Genomic DNA, 23,527 nt, shown 5'->3' with positions numbered 1-23,527 from the left:
TTCATTCCTGAGGTTTTCCAGCTGCCCACAAAAACAATGCACTGATACACTCTGTGTGGACTTGAACTGTGTCCAGGGCAAAGGGTTAGGTGGGGCCGGGAGATGTGGGGAGCGTTCTTTGTCCTGGAAAATGGAGCAGATACCGGCACGACATGGTCAGAAAGATGATGGCAGAGGAGCAGTCTGCCGATTCCCCGGCCCACACGTGGTCCTCACGCCAGACTTTGGGGTCAAACATCCAGCTCCAAACTGGGCAAATGTCAGGAATAGCAAATACAAGCATCTAAGCACTGAGAGGAAAAACAAACTGAGTTCCGAGAGGGGGCTGAGGCTGCATTTTGATGTGTGTAAAGTAGAGATTTTATCAGAAGAGATACAATATTTAGTTAAATTTTCAGTTAAAGCTCTCTGTCTGTCCTTTTATCTTCCTTTTCAAAAAGAGACATAAAGTGAGTAATAAAAAAGGCTAACAGCTCAACTTCTTGATTTATACCACTAGCAGATCTCAGGGAGAACTCCCTGTTGAGTTTGAGGGAACAGACTGATTAAAAATTGATGCCACAATATGGTCTGTCTTAGCAACAGCACTTCCAAGTGAAATTCATCTAGGACATAAATCATAACATTTTAAATGCCTGTTGGGTGAAACTTGACCAAAAAAAAAACCACCAACCAGTAACTGGTGTGCGTGGCTCTGGGGAATAAAGGCAATTGCCATGCCCCTTTATGGAATATTGTGTGTGAATCACTGATTCCATTAAGTCTTCTGCTGCCTTTTTCCTGGCCTCAAGAGGTTAACTTCTTCCCAGTGCAGTTCACTGGGGTGGGAAATGAGAACCTCCTGCGTGTGCCACAGAGCTGTGTCTGGTCTGGGTACATGGGTGATCTGGATTTGGTGTTGTTTGCCTGAGACCCCCACTGGAGAGAATAACGAGGGGGTTCAAAAGAATATTCTTTCTGCCAGAAGTGGTCTTTTAACCAGGCCTTTGCTTATTGGATGGACGAGATTACTCACAGGGTCACCTGGCAAAAATGACTAAGTTATGAAAGAAAGGGCCTCCTGCCAACTATTTAAGAGGAAGAGGGAGAGAAATGGAGAAGAAATGGGAGAAAGAGCAGTGAGTTGGCTCCAGGAAAAGGGACATTTTGTGATTCAGAGGAGAAGCCAGGAACCAAGGCTGTAAAGGGAGGGAGAAGACCCTGGGCTCCTTAGAAGGCTTGGTGCACAGACACATGCCTTGTGGAGCCCTTACAGCAGAGGTGGAACTCTAGGAAGAGGTGAGTGTAAAGCATGGGAGCGATCTGGGGTTCAGCAGTGCCCCAGATGGTATAGGCACCTAGTCTTTCCCATCCCACTTCCAAAGAGGGGTGAAAAAATGAAACCAAGGCCAGGAAGCTTAGCTGAGCCACTCACTAGTGGTTGTTCACTGCACCCAAAGAGACGCTTTAAGAGTGATGAAAAGAAGGACAATTCTGAGCTACCCCCTAAAGCTCATCCTGGGCTGTTGTACACCAGCATGGCCCTTCTGGGGCCAAGGCAGGGTGGGCTACCAGAAAATTTGGCCTTGAGCATGCCAACAAGGAAAGATGTCACAAGGCAGCAGTGAGATCCAAGGACAATGAAAATATACAGACCCAGCACAGTTCCCTGCAGCTCACACCACTCTGACAAAACATCTGCTTGCCTGGAATAAGATCCCTCCCCTATTCCAAGCAGATAGAGTTCCTCCTGAAAGAGCAATAGGAGCTGCATCTGCTCACACCATAGCCAGGCTTCAGTCCCAAGAGGATGATGCCTTAGCTAAATCACATTGAGCTGCCTGCTTTATCTTGTGCTCTCCTGTGAATAACTTTTCTTATTACACCTCTTTACACAAAGCACCAAACCCCAAAGAGGCAGGAAAGCCATCCAAAATGCAGAAGAATTATGACAGAGGCTCAAACATCACAGCTTTTTGGAAAGGTTGTTCATTTAGTAAAGAAGTAAATGTGCAAATCAAACTCTCTGGCAGCATTTGTGTGATAATAATTATGCTGATTAAGTGTTTGAGCCTCAGGATATGCTGGGAACGGCACTAGGACCTAGAAAATAACCACCCCATGCTTTTGGAAGACAGCTGCAGGCTCTTCCTGTTCTGCTCTGTAAGTGATCCATCTCCTCTCACAGATCTGTTCATTTTGGATACAATTGCTCGAAATATGCATTACTTATACAGACAAATACAAAGGGGACTAGCTGTTGTGCTGTTAACCCTTCCCATCTCCATTAGCCTTAGCCATGCAATGTGGAAGCAAAAGATTCAGAGCCCAGTTTTACCTACAGCTGACTTTGATAAAGTCAAGTGACATTAGCTAAGGGTATTAACCTTATGGAATATACTCAGAGAAAGTGAGATGTCTCCCCTGTCTAAATTTGGCAATGGTCTCCATTATCATTTGCTAATGGAAGGAGAGGAGAAGCTAATCAAACTAATGGCCTCGGTTCAATTCCAGGCTTCAGTCTGATACACCTTTTCCATCTAATCAGGGAGTTACAGTGGCACAGAAATGGCAGGAGGAAAGAATCAGGGCAGAGGAGATGCTGTTTACCTCAATCAGCTGCTCTGAGACTTTTCTCCTCGCTCTTGAAGCCTGAATTTCACGACTAAGCCACTGAAATGATAAAAGCAACAACTTTGCAGAGGTGCTACTGAAGTATGCAGTCTTGGAGCTCTTGAACAGGAACAGGGATCAGCAGAATGACTTTTAACCATAGAGGAACACAGATGTGCTGTGGGTCTGCTATTTGGCTGCAGTAAATTGGTGGAGTTGGGCTAATGGGGGCCTGAAGGGTTGATTGAACTTGACTGAACTACTTGGCTTGCTTGACGAGCCAGTTCTGCACCCCTGCAGTGTTCCTCTGGGACAGGCTGCAGAAGCCAACACACAGCTCTGAGCCTGCCCTAATTCACACTAATTGGCACTGACTGCCTTTGATGCTGGGTAATAACACCTTGCAACTGGGAAATCAGAGCTTCCCTGTCATTGTTGCACCTAGCAGAAGTCAAGAACAGCAAAGGACTGTAACTGACATCTCCTGACACAGGTTTGGGTCTTTTACATACAAGCTAAAGTGTTCTGCTGTGTCTTTCAAGGGGCAGATTGGACCCAAATGGAAAAATCATTGATTGAAATACTTTTATTCTTGTTGTATTAATATTCTTACTATTGTTATTCTGCCCCACTAAGGAGCTGCTAAGGAAGGAATACCATATGCAAGAAATCAGTGCAAGCTTTGAGAGCCTGGGGTAACCTATGCCCTCCCCTGGAGCTTCCGGCATCTTGACAGCAAGTTTACGCTAAGGAGTCAAATGCCAATTTAAAACAAAAAGAAACAGAAAATACCCCAAGAACTGGAACAAGGAAAACTTTGTCTGGTACTTCTTTCCAGCCAAAGAACTCTTTAATAGCAAACTATTAGACAAATCCCAGGCCCGGGGGGTTGTTACAGAGGTTTTGGATTCCTACCAAAATTTTTCTCTCTGCGTGTCTCCAAACCTGCATTGTCTGAATGCAACTGAAAAGAAAAATCATGCAGTGCAACCAGGAGTTTTTGCAGTATCATGGTAGTCCCTGTTTCTGATGGGACATGTGATCCTTAATTGTCAAGGGGGCTGACTGTTAAATGTCATTTATTAATAAATTGTAAGAAGAGAAGTCTGGAACCTTTGAAATGGAGATTATCAGCTACACTGTCAGGTCTGAACCAAAATGATACATTCCAGAAGTGAAAATTCTGTTTGCCTGTTTTTTTCCCCCCTCCCTTTTAAAATGGTAGATGACAAATTAAGTTAGCCCCAACCTCCAGTATAAAAAGAAGCTCTATTGTTTGCAGAAAAATAATTTCAAAGGGCAAGTCAATAATAGCAGGATACACAGAAAATAAAACCTTTGGAATCCTGTTATTATTATTGTAGGTTCAGATGACTCAAATGTTATTATTTTCTTCTTGCATTACCAGCCAAGAAAACCAGTGACAACAACATGAAGCTGTGCAAATCTCAGCAGTTTTGATTCCCTCTTACATTGCTGGAGCAGCTGTTGCACTTGCAGAGTTTAGCAGGTCAGCTCTGCATGTGGACCAGCCCACACTGTGCTTTGTCTTCTTGAAAACTTCAGCTTGATTTAAGAGCAGAATTCTTGTACAGCCTACCCTGGAGAACTAACCTGAGCTTATAGCATTAAGCATGTTACCATGTCAGAAAGGGCTCAGTTACATGTTAGTACCTTATGACATGAATAGCACGGAGCACTGGTCCATGTACAGGTAAGAGAATTGTAGTGGCTCCCTTCAGTAAAGTATGCAAGAAAGAGGTCAGTTCCACAGACACTCTTTACATTTGTCTCTCTAAGCCATTGGTTTCCAACAGCACAAAAATGCAAGGGGCAAGTCAACTGAAACCACAGCATCTTGCCCATCTATGAGTCAGGATCATTCCCCCACCTTCCCACCACCACAACTGCAGGGCAGCAACGTCAAAGCTGAAAAGCACCTCTCCCAAAACATGAATAAACCTGTGCTGACCGTGAGCGGGCTGTCTTGCCTGGTGTGGTGTCTTGAGGGGAAGGAGCTGAATTGTTCTCTTACTCCATCGCAGATGATGAGCAACACTGGTTACCACCAAGAGCTAGTAACATGAGAAAATTTAGATCTTAATTTATATCAGGCTAAACAAAACAAGTTGTGGCATCCCAAACCTGCTGCTATGAGTTAAACAAAATTTGAAATAAAACAAAGCTGTTTTCCCATGCTTCCCAGGGACTGATCCTTCCCCATCCCAGGCACTGGAGTATCCTAGCAGGAGTACATGAAACCGTTCTGCCTGGGAGGAAGCGTTTTGGGCTGTGTGAGTGCAGGTGTGAATGCCTACACAAAGTGTAGATTTACCACAATCCACTGGAGATGGTCATATTTAAAGAAGGAATTTACATTAACGATTTCAGTATGATTTCATGTTTGCTTCACGCCCAATTTGACTGAATACACTGGTACATTCCTCCATACGTTAGCATGCTGAAACAGGGACAGCTTGACTTGATTACAAACTAAGTTATGCTGACCCATGCAAAGAAGATGGTCAGCTGTCCATGGAATACGTGCTGCACCCATTTGCTTTTTTCAGTTGCTCTATGAAAAATTAATATGCATTTTACTTCTGCCCTTCTCTGCTTCCTTCTTGGTGCGTTTGGTTTCTGTCACAGCCACCAGGAAATATGGGAACAGTTCAAACTGGGTGAATTGTTACTGCACCTTCTCTGCTGATTGAATGGTTGCTCTTGGCACAAGAGGACACACAGCTACTTAAGTCCCAACCACCGCAGATTGATTTCACTTAATTTAACCTCTCCATTAAACCAGGTGATTTAAAATTACAAACCAAAAACAAATGACCATTTGCAATGCTGAAGATGCTGACCACATCAGGCAGATATCATCTGACTCAAGGACTTGTTAGCTATATCAGATTTACTCCTGAGCAAGAGTCTGAGCCCACGGATGGCAAAACTTTTAAAGCCAAACCTGTATTCACCCACGTTAATTTTCCCTGAAAACAACCCAGGCAAAGTACGAGATGCAGGATATCTACCAATGTTTTTAAGATGTGTGTCCTCTACATTTCACTCTGTCATTGCTCGGGCTTTAACACTGATCACGGCTCTCCTGCCATGCCAGAGGTCCGAGATGTCCTTTAATGCTTTTCATTTCCTTTCTGCAAAGAGGTTATTGTTAAGCAACACTTTCTACTTAAAATATTAATAAAACAGGTTTAGCAGCCACCAAGGAGTGAATTCATTTTTAACAGGTCCAGAGAGGTGCCTTTGGAAGACAGAAGATAGCACAGGAAGGTATGAGAATCAGGCAGTCTCAATAGCAGGATACTGCCTCCTGAATTCCCTGGGGAAGGGAGGTGGCCCTGCAGCCCATTTGCTCATGTAAGCAGTTAACAGGGATTTACTGGAGCTATGACAACATCAAGCATGCCAACAGAGGATCAGAAGACTGCTTCCCCCTCATCTTCACTACATACACATGGCTTGGGTAGTATAACAATGCAAAAGTACTGCGGTTGCTCAGATATCTTCCAAGGATTCATTTGAAAGAGATTCCATCAAATTCCCACATTATCCAGCTACAGAGAAAGAACATTCGTGTATGCAGGCATTCTGGCAGGAGCTGTTTGCTTCGGGGCCAGATGTAATTCAAAGTTATTCTGAATATTACACTGCAGCAGCCTGGCCAAGCCCAGTAATGCTGATTATTAGGGCTTTCCTGGTTTTCCAGATGGAGCTGATTTCACATAGCTCTCTCTTGTAATTAGTAACTTGTCTCTTTTGTTCTTTTTGGAATCTTTGTTTTATCTTTAGCATTTTGTGGAATAGTTTCCAATTTGGTTAATCCAATGCCTGCCTCCTCAGTGCACGCAGCAGAGCTCATTCAGCCATACAGTTTAATGACAGAGCACAAATCTCTCCTGCACAATCTCACATCCACTTCACATCAAGCTGGCATTTTTGTCATTTATATTTTATATGCTATAAACTCACAGATCATACCATTCATACTAGAGCAATGTCAATAGTCTTCTTCCTTTTTTTTTTTTTTAGAAGAAAACCAACCCTAATCACTAGCAGACATATGGGATCTGTACGTTCTGTCCTTTAAACAAGTGCAGATTTAGCAAGGAGGGGGAGAGAAAAGGAAGAGAAGGAGAGCCACAACCCCCCACTGCCAACGCAATGCATGTTCCTGCAGCATCAGTGTTTGGATTAAGCCCATGGCCACCCTGCTTAGGTTTCAAATCAAGAAAAAAATAGAGGGACTTCAATTTCCCACTGCCAGTTTTCAGCAATATTAGGCTTCTGCATACAGAGGAGTTTTTTTATATAGTGTTCACATGAGACCAGCTAGCTCTCTGCATTGAGTGTGCTGGTAAATGGGCTATCAGCTGTTAATAAATGATGGACATTTAGTCTGCAGGCATATTATGGATGTGTAAAATGTGCTATAGGTAGCTAAATACTCGCTAGTTACAAACAGAGTTCCACACAACAGCAGGGATTAACCAGACTGCCTTGTCTGTGCTTTTAAATCCTAGCTGGCAGCAGGGTTCAGACCAGGACTGGGACTCCCAAGTACTTCCACAATTTAAATAGCAAATATTAATCAAGTAGAACACATAAACAAATGGTGAGTTTGAAGCACGTTGCTGAAATAGGCTTGCACACAGTAGCTATATGTTGGAGTCAGCCTGTGCATCTGTGTGTACGTGCCCAGTCCCACATAGCCCTCTAAGGCCTGGTCTGCACAGAGGAAGGTTGAACCACTCAGCACTGGAAGTCATACAGCAGAAAATCTGCAATATCCCAGGTTTGACCCCAACACCAGTGGGACAGTCACGTCCCTTGGCTGTGTGACCAAGTGGTAAAAATCCCAGGTGTGTGGATTTCTGAGCTAACGCTGATGTTCTCATGGGAACGTGGGTGGATGCTGTTCTTTAGTTTCTTTTCTTTTGTCCTCCAACTGCTTAGAGCATCTGGGATTCCAGTCAGTGTATATTTTAAAGCCTTTGTTTCTTCATCCTTCATGCTGCACCATGACATTGAACGTGCTTCAAATGACTGAAAATCCTCCTTTAAAGCTAGTCACAATTCAATGCCTGTCCTTCCCTGGGACCACATTTGGGGGTTTAACAGATTAATAGCCAGAAGGTCACAACAGAGAGCAATGCTTATGGCTGAATATTAACTTTTAATAGAGTGCATCGAGCTCAGGAGCTGCTCAGAGCCTTCATGAAGCAAGAGCAATGCTAATCCTGGAAGGACTCCTAAAATCTTTCGTAAGCTGTAGTTAATTAAAATAAAATGAAATACGCAAGAGCCGATGCCTGAATTGTACGTTTGTGCATCCCACTCAATGAATGAATCATTTCCCTGCCTTCTTCAACACAGAAATACCTTGCTGCTATCCATTAAAGATGCTTAAATAGTTTTACGTCTCCAGTGGACCACGTGTCACCACAAGCCACCCAGAATGTGGACATTGAAGGCTAGAGCTGTTCTGGTGTCACTGCAGCCTTTCTCCAATGACTTGGGTAGAGGATGGCATCCAGACCATAAGCTGTCTACAAGAGAACAGAGTTGCTCGTATCACTGCTAAAGCAGACATCACCCAGACTACTGTTGAATTCACAAAGTAGATCTTCTTGTATTTCCATACCTCCCATAATGCATGTATAGTACACATGCCTCTTTGGCAAACTCATTCCATGCATCTCTACCAGCGGTACCAAAGGCACATCATGGGAACAGCATGTGTCCCTCTCACACAGGCAAAGGCCCAGCTGTTACAAATTGCCTCAGTGCAAGCAGCCCCCCAACCCAGAGCAGGTACCCCTGCTGCTTCTGATTGCTCTGAGAAGAGCAGGCTCCCATTGCAGACCCGCAGTCCTGAAGGCACAGGTCCTAGTGCTCCGATGTGCTGGGGACCTGTCAGCCTTGCTCACATCTCTTCAAAGGGCTGAGGATAGTGGTTAAATCAGCAGCTTCCCACTGGATTAACACAGAGCTTTGCAGCTCTCCGGCACCATGCCCGTGCCTGTCAGGATCCATCAGACAGCCAAGCCTTAATAGCCAGTAGAATAACAGAGAAGAATAAAACTCCCCTTTCTGAAGTAGCCAGAAACACTCAGCTAGCACTGAACACAGCTGATGATTTTACAGCAAGGAAGCTCCCTGATTTTTGGGCGCTGAATGCAGGGGGAAGAGTCCAGGCTGCAGTAGATGGTCCATAGCTAAACAGGCAGAGCTGTTCCCATCCTGACTGCCAAACACCAAATGGGATTCAGGAGCACTAAAACAACTGGGACAGACTGGAAGCAGCAAGGGTCTGAAGGATGGGGAGAAGGTTGTGCAGGAGGTGACAGTGCCGTGGTAGTTTGCTGTGCTGCCACCCCCTCAAAATGTCATTGTCAGCTGAAGGGCTTATGAATCAGGGAGCAAAGAGAATATTGCTCAAGTTTTGTGCCTTCAGGGAATTAAAAAAAAAAAAAAAAGTATTTCTTGATGTGTGCTGGTCCAAGTAACTCAGGACAAATGATTCCTACCACCTTTGCATCAGGACCAGCACATGACCCTGCAAATTGGTCAGATCCTGACATGATCCTCATGTGTGTCCTCACGTGGCACAAGAAGACCCTCTGATGGCTGTGTGCCTGTGTTCACAGCACACCTGTGCAGCAATGTGACCTCCTCCAGGCATCAGGAGTCACCTGGGTCCATCCCAGAGTGAACATGTGTCAGGCCACAACCACACCGGGGAGTACATTCCTGCGTCTGCTTATCACCACCAGTTTTGGTCCATCACCTTTCTGTCCTCCTTAAAAATCACTGCAGAATGAAAAAGCAAATTCACAGCATGTAAGTCAAGCTTAGAAAGGTGGCACATCCACTTCCACTTGAGCTCGATGGAAAATGATGGAAAAAGAATACTTAAGAGCCAAAAGCTGGTGTTTAACAATTTATTCCAGCAGTCAATGAGGGGGGAGGAGGATGATACCTGCACTCAGCAGGCCATGGCTAGCAGGATGTTAGCTCAGCTAGAGCTAGTTGACAACTCTCCTGATGGACTGGACACTCGCACTGCGCGCCTGCCACGCATTGAAGCTGCTGAAGTCCCCTCGCTCCACCACGTACATGCGGCCTCGGTAGTTGGGCTCCTCGTACAGCACCCACCTGAACAGAAAAGGAGGGTTTTACTTGGGTCCCAACAACACGGTCATGAGACATGGCCTCATGCCCAGAGAGCGGCTGCCACAGCCCCAGTCCCATCCTGCCCACAGAAGTGCCTCCAGCGGAGTTAATGGCTTGGCATTTCCCCCCACTTCCAACATAGCCTGGTAATTATCCACAGCCAGACTGAACCTTGCCTTTAGAAGTTGTTCCGGGTTACACCAGCAACGAAGCCCAGGCTCAGGGGCTCCCTGCTTCACGTTGCTGCAGAAATTGATCTAAGCTTCACCAAGTGCAACAAAACAAATTTAATAGCATTTGATAGTGTTAAAGAAGGACATGAGCCTGCTCAGCCCCTGTGTAAATCCATTTTGGCCTGCAAGAAGAAATGTGCAACTCTTGAAGCGTGTTTTACCTCTTTGAGTGGACTCACTAGCTGTAATAGGAACCATATTTAATAATTTTTCTCTTTGCTAGTAATTCTCAATTGCCTCTCTTAGATGCTTTCCAGAAGAGAGCAGGACTTGGCTCAGTTATGTTCACTTTATCTCTACATCCAAAGTTAACTCCAACATTCCCTTGAAATACAGTCAAACAGATGAAACACTCAAAAGCCTTGGTGGCCTGGGCATGCATTCGTCACCTAGCTTGGTTACATCTTTCTCGACTGGCATATCTCTCGGCATGTCTTTCTCCATTTGAAGGTCTTCAAGTCAGAAGCAGTTCTGATGGTCAAGAAGGACATATTTTGATACTCTTCTCTCCCTTTGTTTCTTTGTTAAACATTGTGCCACAATCTTAATGTGGCCACAAGTGCCACCTCTTCCCTCTGTTTAAATGTCCCATGCTCTACCACCAAGTTTTGCCATTGCCCTGACAGTTTCAGAGTCAGGTTTCAACCCTATCACGGCTGAACTGCTCATGTCTGCCTTGTTCCTCTCTTCCCAGCATTTTTAAGGACTTTGTCAGGATCTCTGCTGCTTGTGCCATCTATTGGCTCAGCAATGACAGCAGAGCACAAATGCAATCCTTCAAGTCATTTGGTCGCTGTGCTCTGTCTCTTCCTAGGAATTCAGCTGTGACACCAGGTTTGCCATCTAACGTATGTGAGATTTTCAGGGAGAAACTCCTCTTCAGTGCTGGATGGGTCAAAGAGTGTTGGGCCTCCAGGGTCAAGCAACAGCTGGTGAACTCAAATCAGTCTGACCCAGAGCAAAATGCTGGAGGCCTAGGAATGCTAATTGTAAAACCAGCCACCCAGTGGCATTAATTTTTTGAAAAGCGAAAGGTTAGGGTATTTCATCAAACCACCTCAGAGATCCCTTGACACACAGATTTGTGTTGCTGAGAGGACACCAGGTGGGTCTGTGGTGGGCCCCTTCTCCCATCTGCCTATGCACTGACACGACTGACACATTGAGCACATGCCTGCCTGGTGCCCTTCTCCACCCTGCTGCCCATGCTTGCATGGCTGCAACACGCTCAGCAAGAGGCTTTTGGATCTGGAGCATGTGTTACAAACAAACAAATTCATTCTTTGGCAATTTTTGCAGCCAGTTTATCTCTGAACAAGATTTACAAAGTCATCCTCAGACATTTCTTTTCAAACTCACTTCGCAGTGTGTGGGGAAGGCTGCCTGCTGCTCATGTGAGTGTAATGGCAGACTGCCCTGAAGCTGTGTCCCCCCCTCCCAGCACATAGCCTGATGTGCACCACTGGAGAGCATGCTCAGCTCTTCAGCTTAATTAAGAACTACATAAAATTACTTTCCTGCTCCAGATACACCCTGGTCTTGTTCATAGGGCACATGTCTGTCTTTTTACCCCATCCCTTCTCTCTTTTTGAATGATCACAGGCCTCTTTTTCCATCAGCTCACCATTCCTCTCTCAAGCACTCCTGAAGAGCTCCCAGTCTTATTCTCTGGGCTTTCTAATCTTTCCCTCCTGCTGAAAAAACCTAAAGCTATTGAAAATGCTGCATAATGGTAGGACAAGGATGTTCACAGGGCATTGCTGGCCCACTGGAACAGGGTGGATGTTCTGGGTCTGGTCTGCCATAGATTATCTTTCAACAGCTGGTGGTCTCTGGGGAATAGCACAGGAGGTACATGAGCCTCTCACAATCATTGCCTTTCCTGCTGACAGGTCTGCACAGTCACATGGAGGGAATGGGACAAGCCTTGGGGCAGACAGAAGCAAACTGTGATCTGGTGTGGTGATAAGAACCCACCAGTTTGTCTCTCTGCTTGGGGGAAGGCTGCAAAAAAGGGGAATAAAAGGAATAGCAGAAAGCTGGAAGTGAAGTGTATTGGCAGTGCAAGGTGATGAGTGAAGGCTTGTATGGCTTACTTAGTTGTTCCTTTATTGCCTAAAATTTACATTCTCTGGGACTGTCAGTGAGAGAGGAAATCAAGTCTGTCAGGAGCCCAGAAAACAAAAAAAATAGATGATCCTGTCCTCAAGCCCAGCATGGGGGAGCTGATCCAGACACATAGCACACAGCCCTCAAACGTCTCGGTGCTGTGTTTCATTAGCACATAAACCCAGAGGACGTGGGAATAAAACTCGCATGGAACCGACACAAGCCCTGTAGGCCAAAACTGACTGCTGGAGCTGTAAAAACTAGCAGGGGAGTGCTGCAGCTCCAGCCTAAACCAAGCAGGGTGCCTGCAGAAGGGCTCAAGGTCACTTATTCTCCATGAAGCACTTGAGCAATGCCATGAGCAGGTATAGCCTATGCTGAGGGATGTGCAATGTTTATTGAGCAGCAACAGCTGGGTACCTGTTCTGGGTGATACTTTACAGCCTGACTGCAGAGCACCTACCAAACGCTCCTAAGTGCTTCAGCGGAATAAATGGTTGGTCTTGTTCCTTCGAGTTATGTCACCATAACACAGAAAAACACTTTGGGGAGTTATGCTCTCCAGGACTGTAAAACAAATCCAGCTTTTTAAAGTAGTTGTTTCTAAGCAATCCTCTGTGGAGTGGCTGAGGCACAAAGGAGGACAAGAAGTGCATGTCATCATCTAAACCCAGATGATACCATATGTGATACCAGAGCTGGCTCTGCCCGTGGGATGGGCGAAGCCGCTCGCCATGCAAACCTCAACAGCTTCCGAGGAGGTGGCAGCATCTCAAAACTGCTCTGAAATAGCAAGCTCATTTCCAGCATGGCTTTAACAGCTTTACCACCATTCCTTCCTGGCTGGTAGCAGTTGCCAACCCCAAAAGGATAATGGGGAAGGTGCTGGACACCCTAAGACTCAACAAGAAACCACACCAAAAATTAAGGGGAAAAGTTGCAGAGTGAGACTTCAACACTACTAGCAGAGGCAGGGAACTCACAGATCCTGTTTTACATCTGCTTTCAGCATGCAGAGGGTGAAACAGACCCACTTTCAGGCTGGAGATGTGCTGGAGACAGCCTGTTGCTGAAACTCCCTTCATCTCCAGTTACCCCATCTTCTCTACTCCCTGCGTGGTCAAGGATGGGTCTTGGGAGGGCTTTTCCAGGCTGAGTCCAGCACCAGCTACACCTGCAGCAACTCTGGGTCACCTGGGCTTATATGGTCCATCCAAAGGATGCCTTTCTCCAAACAGGTCTCACTTCTCTACCATAGTATGTCCTTCCTCCCCCACTACTCCTACAGTCCAGGGCCAGCAGGTCTCTCTGCACTGTCCTGCCTTTTAATGTTTTTTACAGACCCTTCCACATGCTTACATCAACCATCTTCCTGGAGTCTAAATGTAATGCTACAAAACTCAGCAAACTTCCTTACCACACTCCTCTCCGTATTTTTCCCCCTATTGTTTTATTGCTACTCAAAGCCTTTGAGAAGTTGTGTCATGTTAACATAAACAGTCTAGGCTCCTATGTGAGGGAAAGCAAGCTTTATGCCCCTTATATATTCTGCAGGGGAGAGGGAAAATCAATCTGAAACATTTAAGTGCTTGAAAGTTTCCGGGCAGCTTCCCAATTTCTCAAGCTCCAGGCTCTGCTACAGGGACACATGTGGTAAATAATTGGCCCTAAAGCTCTTGCCAGAGTACTTGCAGGCGCTCTCTTGGCTTTGTAGTTTTGGTACTCAAATGCCTTTTGATTCAAATGCACAGCATTAACAGAGTCCCCAGAACACTCCAGCCATTTCTTCCCATTGGGAGCTGGGAGCTCTGCTCCTTAGTTCTAATGAGCCACCTCTGCCTGAGCATAGGCCTCTCTGTTGGAAGAGGAGCGGTCTTGATTGAATCAGAAAGGGTCCTGCAGCACACTTGCTCTCAGGATGTCACAACAATCTTTCTCCTATTCTAGGAAAAAATTCCCATTGGACAGAAAGAGTCCACAATCCCAGGTTGGGTGCAGGTGAGATGCACAATATCCAGTCCAGGACAAGCAAAGGAACAGCCCAGCTCCTCCTCTGCAGGTGCTCCCTTCTGCCCCATGCCTTGCTCCAGCCACCCTCTGCCTGGCTCTAGGAGGATCTTTTGTCATTTCCTCACTACCAACACACTAACAGTGAAAACAGACTTGGCAGAGAGAAGAAAGGGGAGATGGTTAGACAGCAACCTGTCTCACAAGAGAAAAAAAAACAAACCTAGAAAGGGTCAACACTGCTGAGAAAATGCAAATTGCCACCCAAGAGCAAGAAAAAGGCAAAGCTGCCATGCTGCCAGAGCCTCTGCAGGGGCAGGAGCATGGGGCTGAAACACATCTGCAAAGTGGATTCACAAGGCACTGAGGGTGACCAAAAACCCCCATCAGGGTGGCTGTGCATCATCACTGCAATTGTCCCTGTCTTTCAAAGGTAGAGATTAATTCTGAAGTACATGCCACTGCCTCGTTTTTGCTGTCCAAGGAGGAGGTTTCTGGTGTTGCCAGCCTTGGTGAAGCCACTTGCAAAGCAAAACCCCTGATCTGCCTCACCCGAAGCCACCCATACGTGCTCCCCAAAAGGTTCTGCATGGACTGTAAAGAGGTATTTGGAAACATACACAGAAATGTTTAAAAAAATAAGAAGAAAAATAAAATAAAATAATGGATTTAGGCTTCCTGCTTCATATACCTTAAAAAGGTGTTTCAGAGCTCTTGTAGCCTGTGTTTAGTTGCCACTCTCCAAAAGTCATGCCCCTCTGAAGCAGCTCTCAACAGGCAGGCACCAAAATTAATTGTTTTGCTATAGACTTCACTCACATTTTTAGGGCTTTCTTCAAGTTTCCCCCAGCATCAACAGGCTTCTGCATAATGGGGAGAGTCTCTGCAGTTGCTGTGCTCCCCTGCAGTGCTGACACAAAGGGCACAGGGCAGGGAGCAGCCCAGCAGCTGCGTGCTGGGGCACCTGTGGGTACTTACGCGCCGTCGCCGTACACTTTGAGGGCATTGATGCAGGTCTTGTCCCAGCCTTGTCCCTGCAGGAAGGAGCAATCTTCTGTCAGCTCCAGGCTGGGACCACTAAAATGGCTCCCCTCAAATATTTCAATCCTGTAATTCTCACCATGCTGGGGACAAAGGGATTTGAGTCAACAAAAAAAGAAGAAAGGGGAAAAAAATGAATTAGAAAAGCAATCAGCTCTTTCCCCAGCTTTTGTAAGACAAAGGGGAAGCAAAGGGGAAGACAGAAGGATGCTCTGGAAGGGAAATGTGAAAAGTAGGCCTAACTCATCCATGTGCACAAACTCATGCCACCTCCCAGCACACCACACCAACCAGGAAGGCAGGCAGAAGGTCCTCATCCATGCACCCAGCAGCACCCTCCCACAGCTGCCATCCACATGCAGAGATGCTGCTTGTGGGATGCCTTGTGCTCGGGCATGTAGCCCTTCACCCACCCGCAGATCCTCCCCCTGGCCCACAAACCCACACTCCCTCCTGTTCCTGACAAGAGATGTTATGCCTTTAAGGAAAACAAAAAAAGGGGAAAGAGGAGGAAACTTTCCTAGCATCATCATTGTTGTGTGAGCCCTTGTGGGTGATATGAAATACATTCCTCCAGGGAGATTTCTGCAGCCTGTGGCATAGGTATTTGGAACAGAGAGCAAGCTGAAAGGGTACTTTTTAAGCCAAATTCAAATACCTACATACATTTTCCAAATAAACAATGTCAGCACACAAGCAGGCTGGGCTGCAAGACCAAAGCCCACAGCAGCAGCCGTGCGGATACTGTGCCTGAGCCAACATTCCTCTGGGAATCTGTGCTGCAGAAATGCCTCCAAGCACTTGCTGGCATCTCACAGGGAAAATCATGGGCCAGGGAAGGCCAAGCACATTCCTGTGCTGACTGGGCTCCAGGGCCCAGGACAGAGCAACCCTCCACCTATGGACTGTGGAGGTGCTTTGGGAGGGATGTTACGGACCTGAGACAAACTCACGGCCATGCCAAAGATCAGCTTTGAGGCCAACAAGTAACGCCATCAGATCCAAGTGGATTCATCATTGCCCTGGGGGTTATGAGCAACAAGAGAGTTGAATGGAAAGACCTAACCCAGATTCATTTTTCTTTGCTACATTTTAATCTTCCCAGTTGAACCTTCCTCTGGGTGCTGCTTTTGAAAGCCTCATAAGAGGAAACTATCTAGCATAGAGAAAAAGTTGGTTTAGTTTAGGAGTACTGAGAGAGGTTTTGCAAGAGCAGAGAATTCAGCTAAATTCAGCCTAGTTGCCCTATAGGACTGGCCCAGGAAAGCCCTGGGGCTGCCTGCTCCCCTTTCCAAGTGCATGGGGAGACCAGGCTGCTGCAGTTCAAACTTGCCTTGGGCAACAGACCCCATCGGTATTCCCCCATCAGCATTTCATAGCAACTGGTGTTATAAAGGAAGGCTGGCAGAGCTCTTGCCACCTCATCTGAAAAAACACAGGAAAATCTCCTCTCATGAAAGGGGCTGCTCCTCATGCTGCACAAGGAAGGTGAAACTGCAACTCAGCTTCGTGGCTTCTGAAGACCACTATGAAGGAGGACAAAACCTTCCCTGGTTTCCGTCTCAATAGCTGGATTCTTTCTAAAGAGCACACATTTTTATTGCATGTTTTCATGGTGCTCATGACAAATAAACCCCAACAGCAGTTCCATCCCACTAATGCTCCAGCCAAGAGAGCAAAGCATCCTCATCATCACCCACTCACCATCCCGACGGGCCGGCAGGAGCCCAGATGGTCGCTGCGGCCATTCCAGTGGTAGAACTCTGGGTACTCGCCGTGCTCCAAGACATACTGCTGCCCTCGGAAGTCAGGGTGATCGAAGCAGACCCAAGCCCCACTCTGGACGCAGATGGAGTTGACTCGGTTGAGGAAACCTCGGTCCTGGAAGCTGCTGCAGCTGCCACAGACCTCCAGCTTTCTGCCTGTGAAGCATTTGCCTTCGTAAAAAGTGATCTGGAAGGAGGGAAGAAAACAGACCCGTCGTGAGGGGCAGGGCACGACCTTCATTTTGAGCAGAAGGGAATCTCTTGCAGATGCGTAAGTTTTAGGATGGTCTGGGTTTGTTTGGGTTTTTAAAGCTCCTTTCCAGCAACAGGAGCACGGCACAACTGGCATGTTTTCCTCAGGAGGGTATTTGTTTCTCTGAGAAGGCGATGCATCCCACATTTACGACACTTCTCACTGCCTTGTGCTTGCTCATGTGTGTTTCCAGCAGGAACGTTTAAACAGGAAATTTGGCTCCCAAAATGCAGCTCCTTCTGCCCACCTTCCCCATCCCTGCTACTAAATTTGCTCCCAGTATCATCCTTCGTGTCACATCCCCCAGGATGTTATCCCCAAACTCATCTTTCAGCCCAGAGGATGCTCTGGCTCCTTGGTCCCAGGCTGCAAGGGAAGCGGTGGGGTCGTTACTTACTTTTCCTGAGTACTGAGACATGTTCTGCTGGCTGCTATCCAAGAACAAGAGCAGGAGCCAAACCCAAATGGCAATGGACAGCAAGGTTGGACACTGTGCTATATAGCAGCCGGTGGGGGTGGGAGGGACAGGGCTGGTGTGTCAAGGGCTGTTTAACAAAGCAGTGGGAACCAGGGGCTTTGGCATTCCTGCTTCGTAGGCAGAACCGCCGGGGACGGGGCCTGCTGAGTCTGGGCTTTTGATTTCGGACAGACGAGCTGACAAAAGATTTGCTTGGCAGGGCTTTGCTCAATTAGTGGTGCACACTGACTACTCCTTTTTGAACAACTTACTTTTTTTTTCTGATTTATTTCCTACTTTTTTCCTTTTGCCCCTTCCTTTTCTTCCTTCCCCCCTTTTTTTTTCCCTCCCTGTTTTTACCCTCTTACTTTACTTCTTACAGGTAGTAAGTAAATAGGGAAATGGCAGCATCTCTTTGTATACATAGTTTCTCTGTATTTAATTCACTTCTTTTTACTGTTTCTTTTCCCCAGCTTCACTCTTATTGCAGTGTGGCAACCAAAAGCAAGTGTCCTTGGAACTCTCCTCCACAATAATACACTGCACTCCTTCCTTCAAAGCAATGGTTTCTCATTCAACCTTCAAACCTCTTTAAATAGCATATCAGAAAACCAAAGATCTAATCCTCTCCAGTGAAACTCATGAATGCTCTTCACAAGCATTGTTTTTATGAATGTTTTGATCTTTCAACACTGAAGCACCAAGACACAGATCTAGGATTAGAGGGATTTTTAAGACATACAATTGACCATAAAGTAGTGTTTCCCATACAGCTGCACTTCTTGCTTCAGAACCTGGCATCTCAAACACCAGTGCAAAGAAAAGCTGCTTCATACTCTCCCTTTTGTGCTATAAGGGCATGAAGAGACTTTAACTGCCTTATGGCCTGGAACTGTGCCTGGGGAGGTTTAGATTGGATATTAGGGAAAATTTCTTTCCTGAAAGACTTGTCAGGCATTGAAACAGGCTGCCCAGGGAGATGGTAGAATCACCATCCCTGGAGGTATTCAAGAAAGGTGTGGACATGGCATTTCAGGACATGGTTTAATTGCCATGGTTGGACTCAATGATCTTAGAAGTCTTTTCCAACCAAAACGATTCTGTGATTCTCAGAACAAATAGCAAGGGAAATCCCAAGCCCATAAACACCATCAGTTTATATTTCTAAGGCAGGGTAGGAAGAGGTGAAGGTAAATGCATGGAGTGGCCCATGGGCCAGCACAGAGATGTTACCAGGCCACCATATCACGGGAAGAGTCATCCTTAATCCTATTTAATAGCTCTGGAAGAGACTTCACACCCAGATCCTATTCATCAAATCTTCCCCTGCCGCCTGTGTGAATCCTATAACCTCCCCACCACCACCAGTGCTCCGCTCCCTGGACCATCAGGCACATGCTATGAATCTGAAACCTAAAAACTCATTTCTTGGCAGTCACTCCCATCTGCATGTGTGCCAGCAGCCTTGCTCGGCATCCCCACTCTGCTGCCTTGGTTCACCACTCTGTTTCAAGATGAAAGACCAGTTCTGAAGAAAGGATGCCATTATTAAGGCTTAAATGTACTCCACCCTTTCAGTTAAGATGTAAAAGTTAATTAGTGCATGTGTACACACACGTAGGCTGAGCTGGAAGACATCGTATTGACCAGGACGAGGAAGGAGGGAAGTTGCACATTGCATTTGGAAGAGAAATGCATCCTTCATCTGACACAGGTAAACCTGCCCAAACATCACAGAAATGCACTTCCCATTTACATTTCTGATGAGAGGCAGGAAGTAATGAAGAAAAAGCTCATCTAATAAAAACATCCTACCCAAACCCTCACTGAAATGCTGATGTTACCTCCTAGGTCCTAAATTAGTCACCAGAAGGTGCAAGAATAGTAACAGGACATGGGAAGTCCCACTTGGAAGAAAGTAACCAAGGTGAGGGGTATTAGCAGTGTCCCCCAAACCAGCCCTTCCCTGTGGCCTTGCACTTCGTGCCCTAGGAGGGAAGGAGACATGTCCCTCTTCTGAGTCATGGCTGGGAGCACCGGGGTGATGATTTCTTACCATCACTGGCATTGGGACCCAACTGCTATTCATTCGGGCCATAAGAGCTCACATACTCCTTGTATTGCCATGAGCTGGTTGGTGCCTGGAGAAGAAGACCCACAGTATCTATGACAAACCATCCCTAAAGTATCCAGTGAAGTAATATTACCGCAGGAAGAGGTTTTTATGGAACCACAAAAGCCTGGTTTCCGTTGGCTCTGGTCTCATGATGGGATTTTCCTGTTTCTCCAAAGGTGAGAGCTTTAATTAAATGTGCAGGAACATGATGTGTCTAAAGCCTGCTGTCCAACAGGTTCAAAGCTATTTCAGGAGAGATGGAAAGAGGGTGTGACCACTTTCTTCTCATTTCCTTGAGAAACCTCATTAAAGACATGAAATGACAAAGGATCCATCTTCAGTAAAAAGGGAACACGGTGGGGGAAAAAAGAACACTGAAGAACGGCAAATCACAATTCCTGGACAAATTCCCCCAATTCCTTGCCAAGGATGGAAAGACTGCCCATGAAGTGAGAAAAGAGCGGCCTGAGGAGTCTGTTGCCACTAGCAGTCCTTCAGGAATGTGATGCTGGGGCAGACCTTGCCTCCCGCTCATGCCCAGGTGCAGGATCACAGTGCCCCACACCAACAGGATCATGGGCAGCCCTCCTGGGCTGTGGCTGTTAAAAGGAAACAGCAACTTGCCAGTCTGAGCACTGGCCTGAACAGAAAAACCCCAAAAGCCTGAGATAGTTTTTTCTTTTTTTGTGCATCTCGGTTTCAAGAGAGTGAGAAATTGGGCTTGATGTCCACAGAGTTGGCTCCAGGCTGTGCTGTTCCTATTGCCATAGGACTAAGGAGTGAGATGGTCACAAACAGTTACATCCCCAACAAAATGAGGGTGGGACAGACTGGATGCCGTAAGACACTGCTGGTACCAACATCAGTCACAGATAGACCCAGACATGTTAGAAATCAGAAATCAACCATCCAGCATACCCTTCCTTCTGGCCACCACTCCCCTCTCCTTCCTACATCCCACCTATGCACAGGATCTGGGCACAGCTCTTGTCCTCTTACAAAAGTGATTTCCATTACATGCCAAAGGGCTGTGAAGAAGGTTGTATTGATGTAAATAAACCTAGGCCAGGTGGGCTTCAAAATGCAGCCATAAGATGCCACCGCCTCTTTCCATGGGGTGTTACACAGGATTTAAGAAGGTGATTTTTTCATGCAGCTCAGCAGACACAGGCCATTGTCACGTGTCCAGCCCAACAACACACCTCACAATAATCTGCAGTTAGGTGGTGCTGGTGGAAGGATGCTGCCAAACAACTCAGTTATGGCAGGAAGATGCCAAACTCGCTTCTCTGACACAGATGTTCCAAGAGAGCAGGGTGTGACTCTTGGAGGTGAATCTGTGGGAGTGACCTCACTAATACTAACAGGAATATTTCTTAGTAGATGCAGAACAGGATTAACATTCTCCTTGGAGGTACCTACTACAGCCAGTAAAATCCCACATAGCTAATAATTCAGTGAGCAACAGCCAAGGAGTTGCACTGCATCCTCTGAAAGGGCCACACTTTACCTTCTGGAGTAGCTTTCAGTATTTGTAAAGCAAAGTTAAGATCCAGCACAGGAAACATCTTTATTTCAGGGCCTTCAAAACATCATCTTGCTTTAAAACACTCAGATTTCCTCACATACCACAGCATGAGATACTTCTAGCTCAGTAGGTATGGAACAACCATGGGTCCAGCTGCTTCCCATGGAAAATTATTTGACTCACTGCTGAAAAGGATGAACACATCTTGCAGGCCACCTTCAGAGCAGCAACAGACCCTAGATTGAGAAACAATCTTTTATGACTCAATGGAGAGTTTCTGTATTAAACCCACACTGCTCGGTTCAGACCTAGCCCACCTCACACCAGTTGCCAAAGCAGTAATTTCTGCTGGTGATTAACCCATTCCCAAGGCCTGGGTACACCCTGTGCTGCCTCCCAGAGCTGCTGAGGAGGCTGGCTGCATGAACTGCAGAGCACCTTTCCAAACTATTCAAGCACAGGAAGGATTTTCCAACCCGCGCTTGCTAGCAGAATATATCAGCTGTTGCTCAAAACAGGCACCAGCTACCAGGCAATGGTTTGGGCTTCAACATACTGTGTTCACCATCAATGTACCAAGACATAAGAGTATGCAAGCAATATGGCCACCAAGGGTGGCCATCCCATGCCCTGACCCACCATCCACCCTGTGCCATGCAACACCATGTGTCACCCCACCTATAGACTCTGAAAAACTTCCTCATGCCTGAGCAACTCCTATCACCGAGTGGCAGCTCAGATCTGCCAAGATTTCCACTAGGAAAAATAGTTCCTCTTTTTGGAGCTGAGTCCTGCTGGTTCAGTTTAGCCAAGTATTTATTAGCAGCATTAAAATGTGCAAAGATTTTTTTCAGGACTATTCTATCTAGGGATCAGTATTAGTGCAGATCCTCACATATCTCAGTACGCATCTGACTGAGAAGGGACTTGGATTTCATTTTGGAAAACACCAGAAAGCCTGGGGGTTAGGTGAAATCCCTTCAGTTTTCATCATATTTCAAAAAGCAAAGGTCACAGCAGAGAAATAGGACACCTAAGAAAAAGCTGGATGCTAGGGACATTCATCACCCAGATCTAGTTTAGCCATGTTTCCACCATGCCCATAATGAGTTGAAGGCATCTGTGCAAAAGTTCTCACTCCCTCTCTCCAGCTGTCAAAAGGGAGTAATTTGGGCATTATAGGATGAGGTGGTGAAGATTAGTCAGTGTTAGCAAAATGCTCTGAAGATGAGCACTCCTGATTACATGAGGACTAATTAGAACTTGTTGATCTCTCCTTCTCAACAGGCTACAGCTAATTAGCAGGATAAGCCCAGCAAGCCCTGGTACATCATCATTGCCTGCACTGCACTCACACCGTGCTGCACAGCAACCTGTGACAACTGCTTAAAGCAGCAGCACAGTTAGCAACAAAGGTGCAAGACTGCACACTTCTGTTAAAGGTGAAAACAAAACCATGCTCCATGACATAGGCTACCCTTCTCATTTCAGGCTGCTGCTCATCTTGCACTTGAAACTGCTGCAAGACTCACATGCTCACCTGTGCCAGAAACAAGGGTGACTGCAGAAGTCGTCCTTGATCACTTCCAGGGTGCAAGTTCGGATACAGAGACTTCTGTTCCAAGAAACTAGAAAATGGAAAGCCTGATGAATTCACCATTGTCTCCAATGCTGCAAGAACTTCCTTAGCCAAGTCCAATTTCAGCCCATATTTCTCTGTCCTGGTCCAGATATCACAATACAGCTACTGCAGACACATGGGAGCAATAAAAACCCTTTTTCAGTTTTGTTCTTCTCCAGCATGCATTCACCAGCCCTCTATGGAAGCTGGGAAGAGGCATTAGGCTGAAGACTCCACAGACCCAAAGAAGACTGCCTCCAAGCCTTCCCATTGTGAATCCTGCAGAAACGAACTCACTACACATAGAAACAAGGAAAAGAAGAATCATGTATCCAACTTCATGCCTGTGCTCCATCCTCCACTTACCAAGTTGCACCAGCCCCATGACTTTCCTTGTCCTCAGCATTTCTATGGACTGGGAGAGGGGCAGCTCAGTCCCTGGGGCTCAGGGTACTGAAAGGTTGCTCTTTGTGAGTCTGATTGATGCGGCAAAGCAAGGAGCTGGGCAGCACAATCAAGGCTGGAGCCATTTCCAGAACATCACATTTTAAATCTACTCAAGTCAGTGAGAATTTAACATGACTTATGGTGGTTAAATGTTGCTCAT

At 46.3% G+C, this 23,527-nt stretch overlaps 1 protein-coding gene across 1 annotated transcript; it reads right to left on the bottom strand.

Annotated features, from left to right (window-relative positions):
* Positions 1-9,553: 9,553 nt before the first annotated feature.
* On the bottom strand, positions 9,554-17,697 carry CRYGN (crystallin gamma N). The gene is made up of 4 exons (XM_009897838.2): positions 17,596-17,697; positions 16,884-17,132; positions 15,117-15,262; positions 9,554-9,771 (listed from the first exon to the last, which is right to left on the bottom strand). The coding sequence occupies exons 1-4, from the start codon at positions 17,614-17,616 to the stop codon at positions 9,642-9,644; spliced, it is 546 nt and encodes a 181-aa protein (XP_009896140.1). The 5' UTR covers positions 17,617-17,697; the 3' UTR covers positions 9,554-9,641.
* Between the last annotated feature and the right edge of the window lie 5,830 nt (positions 17,698-23,527).

Source organism: Dryobates pubescens, chromosome 21 (genome assembly GCF_014839835.1).
Source record: "Dryobates pubescens isolate bDryPub1 chromosome 21, bDryPub1.pri, whole genome shotgun sequence".
NCBI lineage: Eukaryota > Metazoa > Chordata > Aves > Piciformes > Picidae > Dryobates > Dryobates pubescens.
This window is presented reverse-complemented; position numbering and strand designations above follow the sequence as displayed.

Excerpts from the sequence above, each read along its gene's own strand:
- CRYGN (XM_009897838.2), bottom strand. The coding sequence starts at position 17,616 with ATGTCTCAGTACTCAGGAAAA. Across the intron at positions 17,133-17,595 it reads TGTCTCAGTACTCAGGAAAA|ATCACTTTTTACGAAGGCAA; the intron begins GTAAGTAACGAC and ends CCCTCCTTCCAG. Across the intron at positions 9,772-15,116 it reads AAAGTGTACGGCGACGGCGC|GTGGGTGCTGTACGAGGAGC; the intron begins GTAAGTACCCAC and ends TTTTCTGTTCAG.